The 13,344-nt window shown below is 42.4% G+C and overlaps 1 protein-coding gene across 2 annotated transcripts in view; it reads right to left on the bottom strand.

Moving 5' to 3' along the window:
• LOC118402238 (glycogen debranching enzyme-like) overlaps positions 1–13,344 on the bottom strand; it is a 33,643-nt gene that overhangs the window by 16,546 nt on the left and 3,753 nt on the right. Inside the window, exons 3-13 of one of the 2 annotated variants that reach the window (XM_035800275.1) lie at positions 7,517–7,727; positions 7,218–7,387; positions 6,382–6,585; positions 4,424–4,605; positions 4,023–4,134; positions 3,316–3,442; positions 2,623–2,725; positions 2,408–2,505; positions 1,856–1,995; positions 906–1,093; positions 573–696 (exon numbers count right to left, since the gene is read on the bottom strand). In XM_035800275.1, the coding sequence (XP_035656168.1) occupies positions 573–696; positions 906–1,093; positions 1,856–1,995; positions 2,408–2,505; positions 2,623–2,725; positions 3,316–3,442; positions 4,023–4,134; positions 4,424–4,605; positions 6,382–6,585; positions 7,218–7,387; positions 7,517–7,727 (1,659 nt within the window). The remainder of the gene's footprint in view (positions 1–572; positions 697–905; positions 1,094–1,855; positions 1,996–2,407; positions 2,506–2,622; positions 2,726–3,315; positions 3,443–4,022; positions 4,135–4,423; positions 4,606–6,381; positions 6,586–7,217; positions 7,388–7,516; positions 7,728–13,344) is intronic. The other variant, XM_035800276.1, reaches the window with a different exon arrangement.

Raw genomic sequence — 13,344 nt, 5'->3', positions numbered from 1 at the left:
GTATGGAGGAATGATGGATGGGGGGGGTCGAAGTGCAAAAGAAAACATGCCAAAACCCAAAACAGAGACCAAACAAAGAGACAGAAAATGAGAAGAGAACCGACAAAGGTGTGAGGAAAACAACCAATTATAAAGGTCAAAAGGTCAATGAGGTGTTTAGACCAGGAAGTAAACAACAGGTGATATGTTTAATGCAAAAATGTTAATCAGACAGAGCAATAGTATGTGAAGTATCAGTGGGAGGAAGAGATGGAGTGAGCGATGTAGTGAGAGAGACATGCAGAAAGGGACAAAAACAGAGATTTAGTGTCATGCCAAAACAAAACATTTTTGGTAACACTTTATTTTACACTCCTAATATGGTACTTGGCGTTTACTCGAAAATGATGTGGTAACCAACGATACTTTCTGGTACTTACATTGAAGAAACAGGTAACAGATTATACAACGTGGTTTAAATACACATTTTCAATGTTAGTAAGTAAACACCAGATATGTCAAATAAAGTGTAACCTAGGGTTTAACCCCCACCACTCCAGTGCTTTTTCTACTACATGTTAACATCCGGGTACCTCTGATAAGACTGGTTATCCCCAGGCGGTTAACAAACACATTATCAATGAGCTCGCTGCCTGTAAAGAGCTCCGCGATCACATACAGGTTGGGCCTGACCGCCCTGGCTGCTGACAGCATGTGCTACGGAAGGAGAGTGGTTTCAGTAATGACATTGTTTTGTCCCTTTACAGCAAATGATCACTAACTTTATTCATACATCAAGTCTATCAATTGTTACCTTGGAAGATACTTACACGCAGTAAGGCTATGCATTTCATAGAGAGGGGTATGGCATGGGCTACACGGATTGTAGTAACAAACTAAAATGACTCAGACTAAATGGAATGTACCTCAGCCACGTGCAGGGGGGTGGAGTGACAGTTGTCCAGGCGGACTCCCGCGAAGTGCTTGGCTGTGATCTCTGTGTACTTCTGCATGTGGGTCCACAGGTAGGGGCAGTCGTCGGGCTTGTCGCCATAGCGAAGCTTGACGCTGTCGCCCCAGCAGATCAGCTCTCTCCTGATGTACACGTTGGAGCCTGGAAAGAAGAAGAGGCATTCGTTTCTTGACGTTCTCAGGAACTGGGTCTTTAGTAACACTGGGAATGATATTTACATCACACTGGCTCCCCCTTGTGGAATAATCAGGTTAACACTGGAGTGGCATTGCTATTTCCAGCTTTAAATTATTAATTTTTTAAAACTTTATTAAACTAGGCAAGTCAGTTAATAACAAATTCTTATTTAAAATGATGGCCTACCCAGGCCAAACCCTAACCACGCTGGGCCAATTGTGAGCCGACCCTATGGGACACCCAATCACGGCTGGTTGTGATACAGCCCAGGATCGAACCAGGGTCTGTAGTGACGCCTCTAGGAACTGAGATGCAGTGCCTTAGACCGCTGCGCCACTCGGGAGCCTCCCCGAGTGACTCTCTGAAGTCTAAACTAAGCATTCTATATCACTTAGGCTACACATGGTAAGATAGCAGTTGAGAGTGACTGGATCATGCATCTCCAGACTGTTTGGGTGCCAATGACCCAATAGAGACACACTGATCTTTGGCCTGATGAAATAAGTGAGTGTAAGGTATTATCATCCTCCTTTAGCCGGAAAGCACATATTGTACGTTGATCTGGATAAGAGCAACTTTTGAAATGATTATAATGTTTAGAACATTTTACTAAGCACCAACATCAGCAGAGCTGGGGCACAGTTGAGAAGACTTTTGTTGCTGCCCTATGTGTCAGCCGCGCACAATTTGGGAGAAGTGAATGAACGTCAAATAAAAAGTGCAAACCAGGCTCGGCAAAGTTTCTAAGAGGGTCGTCTCCCATCACCCAGCCGTTGTGAGCCAGGAAGTGACAGGCCTTGTCTGGCTGGTCCGTCATCTTCAGGTCATCCTCCAGGCTCGTCTCCTCGAACGGAAAGGTGAAGTATCTGTCAACGCACACACATTTATTGACTTGGAACCATAATGAAACGTGATTTGCATGTGCATTACTGCTTTGGCCCTGAGGGGGGAACTCCTGTAGAAAGAAGTTTAGCATGATACAATCTCTTATGTCAAGGATGAAACTTTTTTTATTCACTGCAGAGATTTCAATGAAGTTAATCTGCGTCTAACATCACAGTCAAAATCCTGTCGACCTTGTTTCTAAAGCAGTTTTTTATATTAATGTAAGTGAAATAAACTAGGTCATGAAGCATTTTAGCATTTTCATACAGTCAGCACACAGCCTACCTCAGTGGTATTCAAAATGTTTCAGCGAGGACCCCATATTTTCCATATACATTAAAAACAAAAAATCACAACCCCACTGCAGTTCCCCCGACCCGACCACTGGCCTACCTGGGAACAATAGGGTCTTTCCTGGTGACGGGGCCCAGTTTGGGTCCATGGTCAGCAAGGCGCTCATAAACTACATTTCCCACAATGCAGTTAGAGGCCTGGGTAGAAGAAAATAAGCAGAACAGAGAATTGTCAAATGGATGGACTACATTATCCAAACATGCATATGGAGCATACCAAAGCTACTGATGGGGGGGGGGGGGGGTGGTACCTACCTTCTCCTGGTGGTGTATCATCTGTTGGTACTGCTCTTTATTGATCTCCTCAAGTCTCCCCCACAGCCTGTTACAGGCCTCCAGAATGGCTTGTGTACTGTGGCTGGACAGGGAAAAGGATTGACAGGTGCAGAATGAGACTTGGTTTTAGATTTGGGGGTTGATTCAGAATCCACTCAATCAAGTGATGTAAAGTTAGGATCATCAACGTTGTCAATCCAAGTAACTGCAGTCTGAAGTGTCAAACATAAGGCCCGCGAGCCTAATCAACACGGTGGTTTGAGTTAAAACCCTTTTTGTTGTTTTTTTTCTTTCAATTGAAATGACTAAAACCAAATGGAAACTGAGTAGACATGATAACGGACCTACATTTATATACAGTCTCTTCACTCTGTCCAGCTTGTTAACAATAACCCTAACAAAAGCTAGACAAGTCAGGGAGCATTGAAAATTCCCAAAACTGTAGGTAGAGGACTGTTTTCTGCACATTTTGCCGGCAAGGAAATATTTTAAAAACGGTGTGTGGCCCTCCTTACCTCGTGGGAGACGAGGTCCCATGGGGCAAGGTGGTAAAATAGGTTTGACACTGCTGAACTAGACAGCACACACATTTATAAAGTACCAAACACGCACCAGGTTTGGGGTCAATTGCAAACTAAAGCATTGAGGAAATTGGAATGTCAATGTACTTACCTGTGAGGCACAAAGGTCTCCAGGGCAGAGTCCATGTCCACTTCGTTTCCGAAGCGTCTGAACTTGTGGTCCTGAATGATCTTCAGTCCCTGTTTACCCCCAGTCCTCTTCTGGTCTGGTTTCTCTCCTGATTACAACCACATAATACCACAACCCATTCAATTAATGAATCAATACCAACACACATCATATCTCTGATTGACAAGGGTGGTGGATTAGGTTGCATGTACTGTAGCTGCCAAAATTCATCTTAAAATAAAAATTTGGATCACGATAAATTCAACAGCAACATTTGTGTGCTTTTTCTTTTTTATTGACTCCTTCTGTTTCACATCAGACATGGACAAACTCTCATTGAGATGGAGGTACGGTGCCTGTTTGACTGTGACTTGGATCTACTTCTCGTGCGAATCCATACACGGTCACTGTTTGGACAGGTGGAGCTCATGAGAAGGGGAGACGGTTACTCTTTCGCACAACCCTCTGGCTTTAGGGGTTTTATAACACAGAGGTCTATTCATCAGTGCACGGCGGAAAACCTTTTGCAACGAAAGCGAGAGTTTCTTATTGGACAAGTCCCTCCCTGTTTCGACCTCTTTGCTTCTGTTTGGTTCTTTCCGAACACATCCCAGTTATTATAATGAACAGCAGATGTCATGAACAGAAAGACAGAATAGTACATACAGCACTCAGTTGAATGCTCTCACCATCTGCGAGCAGGTCCCTGAACTCCTCCACAGCGCTTTCGATTCTGACCTGGAAGAACTCCCACAGCTTGATCTTGGGGAAAACCTGCCCCCACAGAACATCGCGGATTGCCTGAGAGAGAGAAAAGTATACATATAAACGGTTCAAGGTTCAGCTCTTCACAAACGGAGCTCACAATTTCATCGAGACAAAGCCAATAAGGTGATATGTGTAAGGCCTTGAGTTTTTCCTGATCACATCATGACATGACCAGGAAAAACTCTGGACCCAGAGGGTTACAAAACTCCATAAACTTTCCTTAAGTTCCCGGTTTGAGGATTTTCAGGAGAAAAAATGAATTTTAGGAAGGTTTCTGGGAATGTTGCAACCCTAGCTGTGAACGTGACCTTCAGACACTCACATTCAGGTGCCCCTCATTCTGGACCTGGGCGGGAAGTCCGTTAGCAGCGTACTTGGCATCAGCCATGTTGCAGGTCATGTGCCATATGGCCCGGTCCAGGACCCAGGCTGGCCTCAGGTGGGGGGAGTTGACCAGGTTGTAACCACACTCAGGGTGCTCCTTGATCCATGGGCTGTTGGTGGCTGCACATGGAAGGGGAAGGGGACAATGCAAGAGTTACCACACAGACATCCTAAATGTTATGGAGGACATTGAGGCCTTTTGCCAAGGAATATTAAAGAGGTTAATATAGAGGTCAATGAAGGTTAATGGACTCTCCCTACGCAGACACTCCCTGATGATGTAAAAGCTAACCTTCTGTCAGTGGTAGGATAATCGTTGGGCATATGACTAAAATGCAGTCTTCACATTTTGCTGCCTTAAAATTAAATATATATATATTTTAATTATTTAACCTTTATTCAACTAGGCAAGTCAGTTAATAACTAATTCTTATTTACAATGACGGCCTACCGCGGCCAAACCCGGATGACACTGGGCCAGATGTGATACAGCCTGGATTCGAACCAGGAACTGTAGTGGCGCATCTTGCACTGAGATACAATGCCTTAGACCACTGCGGCACTCAGGAGCTTCAAAAAAGGGGATTCATTTCATTTTTTTTCTACAAATGTACACAACCTACTCCACATTTCCAAAGTGTAAAAAAGTAGAGAAATGTTTCTAAATTCATTTTAAAAATGTCTTCACACCCCAGAGTTAATACTTGTTCGAAGCACCTTTGGAAGCCATTACAGCTGTGAATAACATTGAATAAGATTCGAGCCAGGGTTGTGAGTACGAAAAGCATTCTAACCATAGTGTGTGCCTGCTTATGATATGAACACATATGACAGAAAAGAGGAAATCTAACTAAGGTAACTAATTTCGCAATGTTACATCAAGTAACAGCAGAGCACACCCATTGGTTCACCATGAGCTGCACTGATCACAGAGCAGACCAGTAGCCAGCCCAGGTTGGGTGTCAGCTAGCACATGGCCTTTAAGCTGCCATGGAGATAAGGTTTCTCTGACCATCCAACCTTTTACAATACTGGGCCTGGGCCAGAGAATTCTGTTTTCAAGCCTTTATACTCTCCAAGCCTTATCTCGGTTTTTTTTGAAGCAGGCTAACTACACTGCACTATAATAAATGACCCTCGTTAGATAAACTTGCAAACCAAAAAGGGTAACTGCACTAAACAGGAACAAGTAGACAATAGAAAAACAACTCAACTACTAGGACAAAACAAACCAATTCTGAACCAATGGCAACGCAGGTTCTATTCAAAACACATCTAATCAATTGGAGCATGAGTCAATGATTTCATTCTCCCTTTTTAGTTGAGCATGCTAGTCACAAAGACTCCACATAGTGTCTGCCTGAACTGCTATGCAACAGCTTGACTACAGAGCTGCACACAGTGGCTAGATTGAAGTTCACCCATAACTAAGTTATGGCAGAATTATCGAGGGAGGGTATTTATAACACGGCACTCATCTTTAAAGCTTGCACTAGATCCTAGGAACATTTTTTTTGCGACTGTGGCCTTTCAATAGTGGCCTTTCCCTAGTCTATATTCAGTCAGAGGCATGCAGTATGCATTGTGATATTGTGATATTAGGAGTTCTGCTATGGCAACTTAGTCAACACACGACACTATACAGATAACAACCCCCCCCACATGTAGAGGACTCTTAGGGGTGACTACTAAACTGTGAATTGTGAGACTCGCTGACAAACCCTGGTTATTTTCCCCTGAACTAACTGCTCTTTACATATGGCCTCATTGTAACAGACTGCTGTCATTTACTGGGCAGCTAGTCGTTCAACCAAGGAGAGGGAGACGCACACCCACGTTCACGCCCCATCCCACCACCACACACACACACATCCATGCTCTCCCGCAAACACACACCTGTGTGATTGTAGACCACATCAGTGATACAGATCATGTTCCACTCTTTCTTCAGTTTCTGCACCAACTCTCCCACATCTGTCCAGGTGTAGTTCTTTCCCGGTGGCGAAAACTCTGGGTTCAAGCTTAGTTGGTCAGCCAGGGAGTAGCAGGACCTGGATTTACCGAGCGTCTGCAGAGGCGTAAAGTGGATCATGTTGTAGCCTGGGAAACAAACAAAATATCTTAAAATCAACAATGTAATAAATGAGTACTATAAGAAATAACATGTTATAAGATATTATGAGACATATTCGAAGACATTAGCTGAATGCTCTTTATTCACACACATGTTTAGATTCATACCAACGACACAGGGAACACTGTCAATCATACGGCATCATTTATATTACTTCTGTCACTTACTAGATGTAGGCATTTTGTAACCCGTCAGCACGTTAATGATTAACCTAGCCCTCTTTCAAGAATGGGATATTGCAGAATGACAAGGTGAAATGTAGTGTAAACATTGGCTTGGGACCTTGAACTACACTGTTGTCCATAAGTGACCTAAGAAATTAGACTAACCCTGTTCATTGTGATTACATGGGATTCAAAATTCCAAGTGAGACAATGCACTAAAATAGTATTCTTCGCTCGTGATCCTGGAAGATCGCCATGTGTGCAGGCATTACACACCTGACCCACCTAATTTAGTTAACGACTAGTTGATCAATTTAATCGGGTATTAAAGTCCGGGGTTGGAACAATTAAAGCCCTACACAGACTAGACAGCCTTCAAAAGGACACAACAGGTAAAGGCAGGCTTGCATAAGGATGGTCCCCCGCTCTCTCACCAGACTCCTTAGCCACCCTCAGTCTGTCTGGCCAGTCATCCAGGTGCCCGAGGCATTTGGACAGGTAGGTCTGGATGGTGATACAATCCAGATGGACGTGGTGGTTGTCAGCTCCGGCACGCAGCACTGGGTCCACCACCACGTAGCCACCGCCTGACTTCTCTTCGTGGCTAGGGAGGGAGGGGGGTTGAATATTTAGTTAAAACATGAAGCTCCAATGAGTTGCCTAGTGATGCCGTGTCTCATAGAGAAATGGAATATGAATGCTACATGTCGTCTGTATCACAATAGCGTCTCACCCGTGACCAAAGTTGTATTGGTACGATCCAGCGATCTGTAGGTCTAGGGAGCAGAACTTGTCAGAGTCGTCCTCTCTTCCCGTGGGGTTGTGCCAGTCCAGGGCCCGGAAGGTGTGACGGTCAAAGTGTTCCCCTGGGGCGGGGTAGTTAGTCTGCACGCGCACATGTTTCCCCTGGAGAGTAGGGCCCAGACGGAACTGGAGCTCAAAGCCTTAGAAGAAACATATGGTACAAACAAGGCCTGAGGATACAATACATTCCATAGCATATGACAAAAGTACACAACTCGACAGATATGTCCTCAGGTATTACTCAGGTAATATCCCCAGATTGTAATGGCAGATCTAGCTAAAAGCATTTGGATCGAGTTACGTCGCCCCTTCCCCCATGCTTTCGAATGCACCACTAACTGATACAATCCCTTCCAATTTCCAATTGTTTACTAATTCAGGACATTTTGCATATCGCTATTAATGAACCAGCTAACAAATTTGGGACCAATTTCCCCAGACATATTTAGCCTAGTCCCGGACAAAAAAGAGAGGTCCTTCTGTAGCTCAGTTGGTAGAGCATGGCGCTTGTAACGCCAGGGTAGTGGGTTCGTTTCCCGGGACCACCCATACGTAGAATGTATGCACACATGACTGTAAGTCGCTTTGGATAAAAGCGTCTGCTAAATGGCATATATTATTATATTATTATATTTAAAAAAAAAAGAATCTTCAATGGAGACTCTTTAATGACATTACTTTTTAGTCCCGTATTTAGCCTAATCTGTGGACACCACCCCTTAAAGTCTAGTTGCCACCATGCCTGTTTTGAAACCCAGACACTCCAACCCTGTTGCCACTGTTAAGGGGATAGAATAATGTCTTTAGTAGTCACACGATGCCCGCTAGCGAGAATTCAACGGTAGCCTGCCATGTTGCTACTCTTTATGAACGGGTTAGAAAGCGTTTATAAATACCATGTAGACTATTAGTTATTAGTTAACAGCTAGATGTAGGGATAACAAATTAGTGCGTTTACATGCACACGGGTCATTTTATATTAAACTGATTATGGCAGTAGGCCGAGTACGGCATTAGTCATGTAAAACATCTTACTCTGCTGATCTTAAATCGGTGTACGGGCATAACGGAAGTAAACATACGTTGATTAAAACACATGGTTTTCTGAGCAAACTTTCAAATTATTAGGCCATGTCAACACCTTAAATCAGATTACATTCAAATCAGATCCAACAACAATATCAAGGGCCTAGAAATCCGTGGCGTCATTGTACATGGATGATTCCTGTTTTCTTTTAAATCCACAATTTGAATCCCTCCACAGCCTCATAGAGGATCTAGATACTTTTGTAACCTCTCTGGATTACAACCAAATGATGATACATTTACTTACGACATTAAGTCGTTAGTCAATATCCCAGTTTACCTATATGCTTATGGGCTTGCTTACACCTAATGGCTTGTTTTGTAAATTCTATGAGCAAAATATGTCATTTTATTTGGAAGGGCAAGCCAGATAAAATAAAACGGGCTCATTTATATAATGAACACGACTTTGGAGGGCAGAGATTATTAAATATTAAAGCATTAAACATCTCACTTTAATGCTTCAGTCATACAAAAAGTTATACTTGGCCTTTTTCCCTTTATTCAGATTACAACCTCTCACTTTCAGTTATTTGAAAAGGAAACAATCTCCAAAATATCACTATTTTTAAAATAAGCCATATAAAGTTGGTTGCAATTTCAGTTTAATCCATCAGAAAAGACAGAACACATATTACAACAAATATTATGATTAAACTCAAATATACAAATTGATGAAAAAAATCTATATTTTGGGAACAAAAAATAAAAAAGGTATGATCTTTGTAAATTATATCATGACTGGTGGAGTGATATCACACATGCAGCTAATGATAATATATGGAAATGCTTTACTCAGAATTACAACCAACTAATTGCAGCAATACCACAAAAATGGAAGAGGCAAGTGGAAGGGGGAGAAAGTAAGGAACCTGTCTGTCCAACCTGCATTAAAGACCAAAACTGGCCAAAGAAAATTGTGATTAATAAAAAAGTATATATATGTTTCATTTAAGGACCAAAAAACTGTGCCATATAAACTCAGCAAAAAAATGTCCTCTCACTGTTAACCACATTTATTTTTCAGCAAACTTAACATGTGTAAATATTTGTATGAACATAACAAGATCAACAACCGAGACATCAACTGAACAAGTTCCACAGACATGTGACTAACAGAACTGGAATAATGTGTCCCTGAACAAAGGGGGGTCAAAAGTAACAGTCAGTATCTGGTGTGGCCACCAGCTGCATTAAGTACTGCAGTGCATCTCCTCCTCGTGGACTGCACCAGATTTGCCAGTTCTTGCTGTGAGATGTTACCCCACTCTTCCACCAAGGCACCTGCAAGTTCCCGGACATTTCTGGGGGGAATGGCCCTTGTCCTCACCCTCCGATCCAACAAGTGCCAGACGTGCTCAATGGGATTGAGATCCGGGCTCTTCACTGGCCATGGCAAAACACTGACATTCCTGTCTTGCAGGAAATCACACACAAAACGAGCAGTATGGCTGAGAAATTGTACGTTCCTGGTGTAACTCAGGCAGTTGTTGTTGCCATCCTATACCTGTCCCGCAGGTGTGATGTTCGGATGTACTGATCCTGCAGGTGTTGTTACACGTGGTCTGCCACTGCAAGGACAATCAGCTGTCTGTCCTGTCTCCCTGTAGCGCTGTCTTAGGCGTCTCTCAGTACGGACACTACAATTTATTCCCCTGGCCACATCTGTAGTCCTCATGCCTCCTTGCAGCATGCCTAAGGCACGGTCACGCAGATGAGCAGGGACCTTGGGCATCATTCTTTTGGTGTTTTTCAGAGTCAGTAGAAAGGCCTATTTAGTATCCTAAGTTTTCATAACTGTGACCTTAATTGCCTACCGTCTGTAAGCTGTTAGTGTCTTAACGACCATTCCACAGGTGCATGTTCATTCACTGTTTATGGTTCATTGAACAAGCATTGGAAACAGTGTTGAAACCCTATACAATGAAGATCTGTGAAGTTATTTGGATTTTTAATAATTATCTTTGAAAGACAGGGTCCTGAAAAATGGATGTTTCTTTTATTGCTGAGCTTAGATTGCAGTTGGGAAGAGATTTTCGATTCCATGGCACATGGCTTATGAACTGATACACACAACAGCTCTGGATTCAAAACTTAGAGTTTATCCATTTAAATTATTATATTAAATTCTTGCAACCAATAGAAAAGTATATACAATACCAGTCAAAAGTTTGGACACACCTACTCATTCAAGTTTTTCAAAATCATTTTTACTCTATTCTACATTGTAGAATAATAGTGAAGACATCAAAACTATGAAATAACCCACATGGAATCATGCAGTAACAAAAAAGTGTTCAACAAATCAAAATATATTTTATTTTTGAGATTCTTCAATGTTGCCACCCTTTGCCTTGATGACAGCTTTGCACACTCTTGGCATTCTCTCAACCAGCTTCATAAGGTAGTCACCTGGCATGCATTTCAAATAACAGCTCTGCCTTGTTAAAGTTAATTTGTGGAATTTCTTTCCTTCTTTATGCGTTTGAGCCAATCAGATGTGTTGGGACAAGGTAGGGGTAGAATACAGAAGATAGCCCTATTTGGTAAAAGACCAAGTCCATATTATGGCAAGAACAGCTCAAATAAGCAAAAAGAAACCACAGTCCATCATTCATTTAAGACATGAAGGTCAGGCAATCCAGAACATTTCAAGAACTTTGAAAGTTTCTTCAAGTGCAGGCGCGTGTGTGTGGTTCCCACCGTGAAGCATGGAGGAGGAGGTGTAATGAGTGGGGGTGCTTTGCTGGTGAAACTGTCAGTGATTTATTTAGAATTCAAGGCACACTTACCCGGCATGGCTACCACAGCATTCTGTAGCGATACACCATCCCATCTGGTTTGCCCTTTGTGGGAATATCTTTTATTTTTCAACGGGACAAATGACCCAACACACCTCCAGTCTGTGCAAGGGCTATTTGACCAAGAAGGAGAGTGATGGAGTGCTGCATCAGATAACCTGGCCTCCACAATCATCCGACCGTAACCCAATTGAGATGGTTTGGGATGGGAAGGACCACAGAGTGAAGGGGAAAAAACTAAATAAGACTGTTGGAAAAGCATTCCAGGTGAAGCTGGTTGAGAGAATGCCAAGAGTGTGCAAAGCTGTCATCAAGGCAAAGGGTGGCTACTTTGAAGAATCTCAAATATAAAAACGTGTTCAACACTTTTTTGTTTAGTACATGATTCCATATGTTATTTAATAGTTTTGATGTCTTCACTATTATTTTACAATGTAGAAAATAGTAAGAAAAAAGAAAAACCTTGAATGAGTAGGTGTGTCTAAACTTTTGACGGGTACTGTATATATTTACAAAAAAAATATGGGAGATTGGAAATTATGCAGACAATTACATTGATGGAAGCCACAATCTATCTGCAATATTAAAGCTGATCTACCTCCCCCAAAAGTTGAAATAAATAAAACAGGTAGCCTGATTTCAGATGTGTCCATGAAAAAAGGATTATGAAAATAGTTATTTCTGCAAAGCATGTAAACATTTAAATCAAACTGTTACAGAGCATTTGGAAAGTATTCAGACCCCTTCACTTTTTCCACATTTTGTTACGTTACTGCCTTGTTCTAAAATGGATTACATTTTTTAAAAATCCTCATCAATCTACACACAATACCCATAATGACAAAGCGAAAACAGCTTTAAATGTTTTTGCAAATCTATTAAAAATAAAAAAAACAGAAATACCTTATTTACAAAAGTATTCAGACTCTTTGATAGGAGAGCTCAGGTGCATCCTGTTTCCATTGATCATCCTTGAGATGTTTCTACAACTTGATTGGAGTCCACCTGTGCTAAATTCAATTGATTGGACATGATTTAGAAAAGGCACACACCTGTCTACATAAGGTCCCACAGTTGACAGAGCAAAAACCAAACCATGAGGTCGAAGGAATTGTCCGTAGAGCTCCAAGAGAGGATTGTGTCGAGGCACATATCTGGGGAAGGGTACCAGAACAATTCTGCAGCATTAAAGGTCCCCAAGAACACAGTGGCCTCCATCCTTCTCAAATTGAAGAAGTTTGGAACAACCAAGACACATCCTAGAGCTGGCCTTGGTCAGGGAGGTGACAAAGAACCCAAATTGTCACTCTGACAGAGCTCCAGAGTTCCTCTGTGGAGATAGGAGAACCATCTCTGCAGCACTCTACCAATTTGGCCTTTACGGAGCAAAGAACAGAGAGATCCTTGATGAAAACCTTCTCCAGAGCGCTCAGGACATCATACTGGGGCAAAGGTTCACCTTCCAACAGGACAACAACCCTAAGCACACAGACAAGAGAATGCAGGAGTGGCTTCGGAACAAGTCTCTGAATGTCCTTGAGCGGCCCAGCCAGAGCCCGGACTTGAACCCAATCGAACATCTCTGGAACGACCGGAAAATATCTGTGCAGCGACGCTCCCCATCCAACCTGACAGAGCTTGGAGAGTATCTGCAGAGAGGACTGGGGAAACTCCCCAAATACAGGTGTGCCAAGTTTGTAGGGTCACACCCAAGAAGACTCGAGGCTGTAATCTCTGCCAAATATGCTTCAACAAAGTACTGAGTAAAGGGTCTGAATACTTATGTAAATGTGATATTTCAGTTTTTAATACATTTGCAAAAACTTCTAAACGTTTTTTTTTGCTTTGTCATTAGGGTGTATTGTGTGTA

Source organism: Oncorhynchus keta, chromosome 23 (genome assembly GCF_023373465.1).
Source record: "Oncorhynchus keta strain PuntledgeMale-10-30-2019 chromosome 23, Oket_V2, whole genome shotgun sequence".
NCBI classification, from domain to species: domain Eukaryota; kingdom Metazoa; phylum Chordata; class Actinopteri; order Salmoniformes; family Salmonidae; genus Oncorhynchus; species Oncorhynchus keta.
Note: the sequence above shows the minus strand (reverse complement) of the source record. Positions and strands in the feature narration are given on the sequence as shown.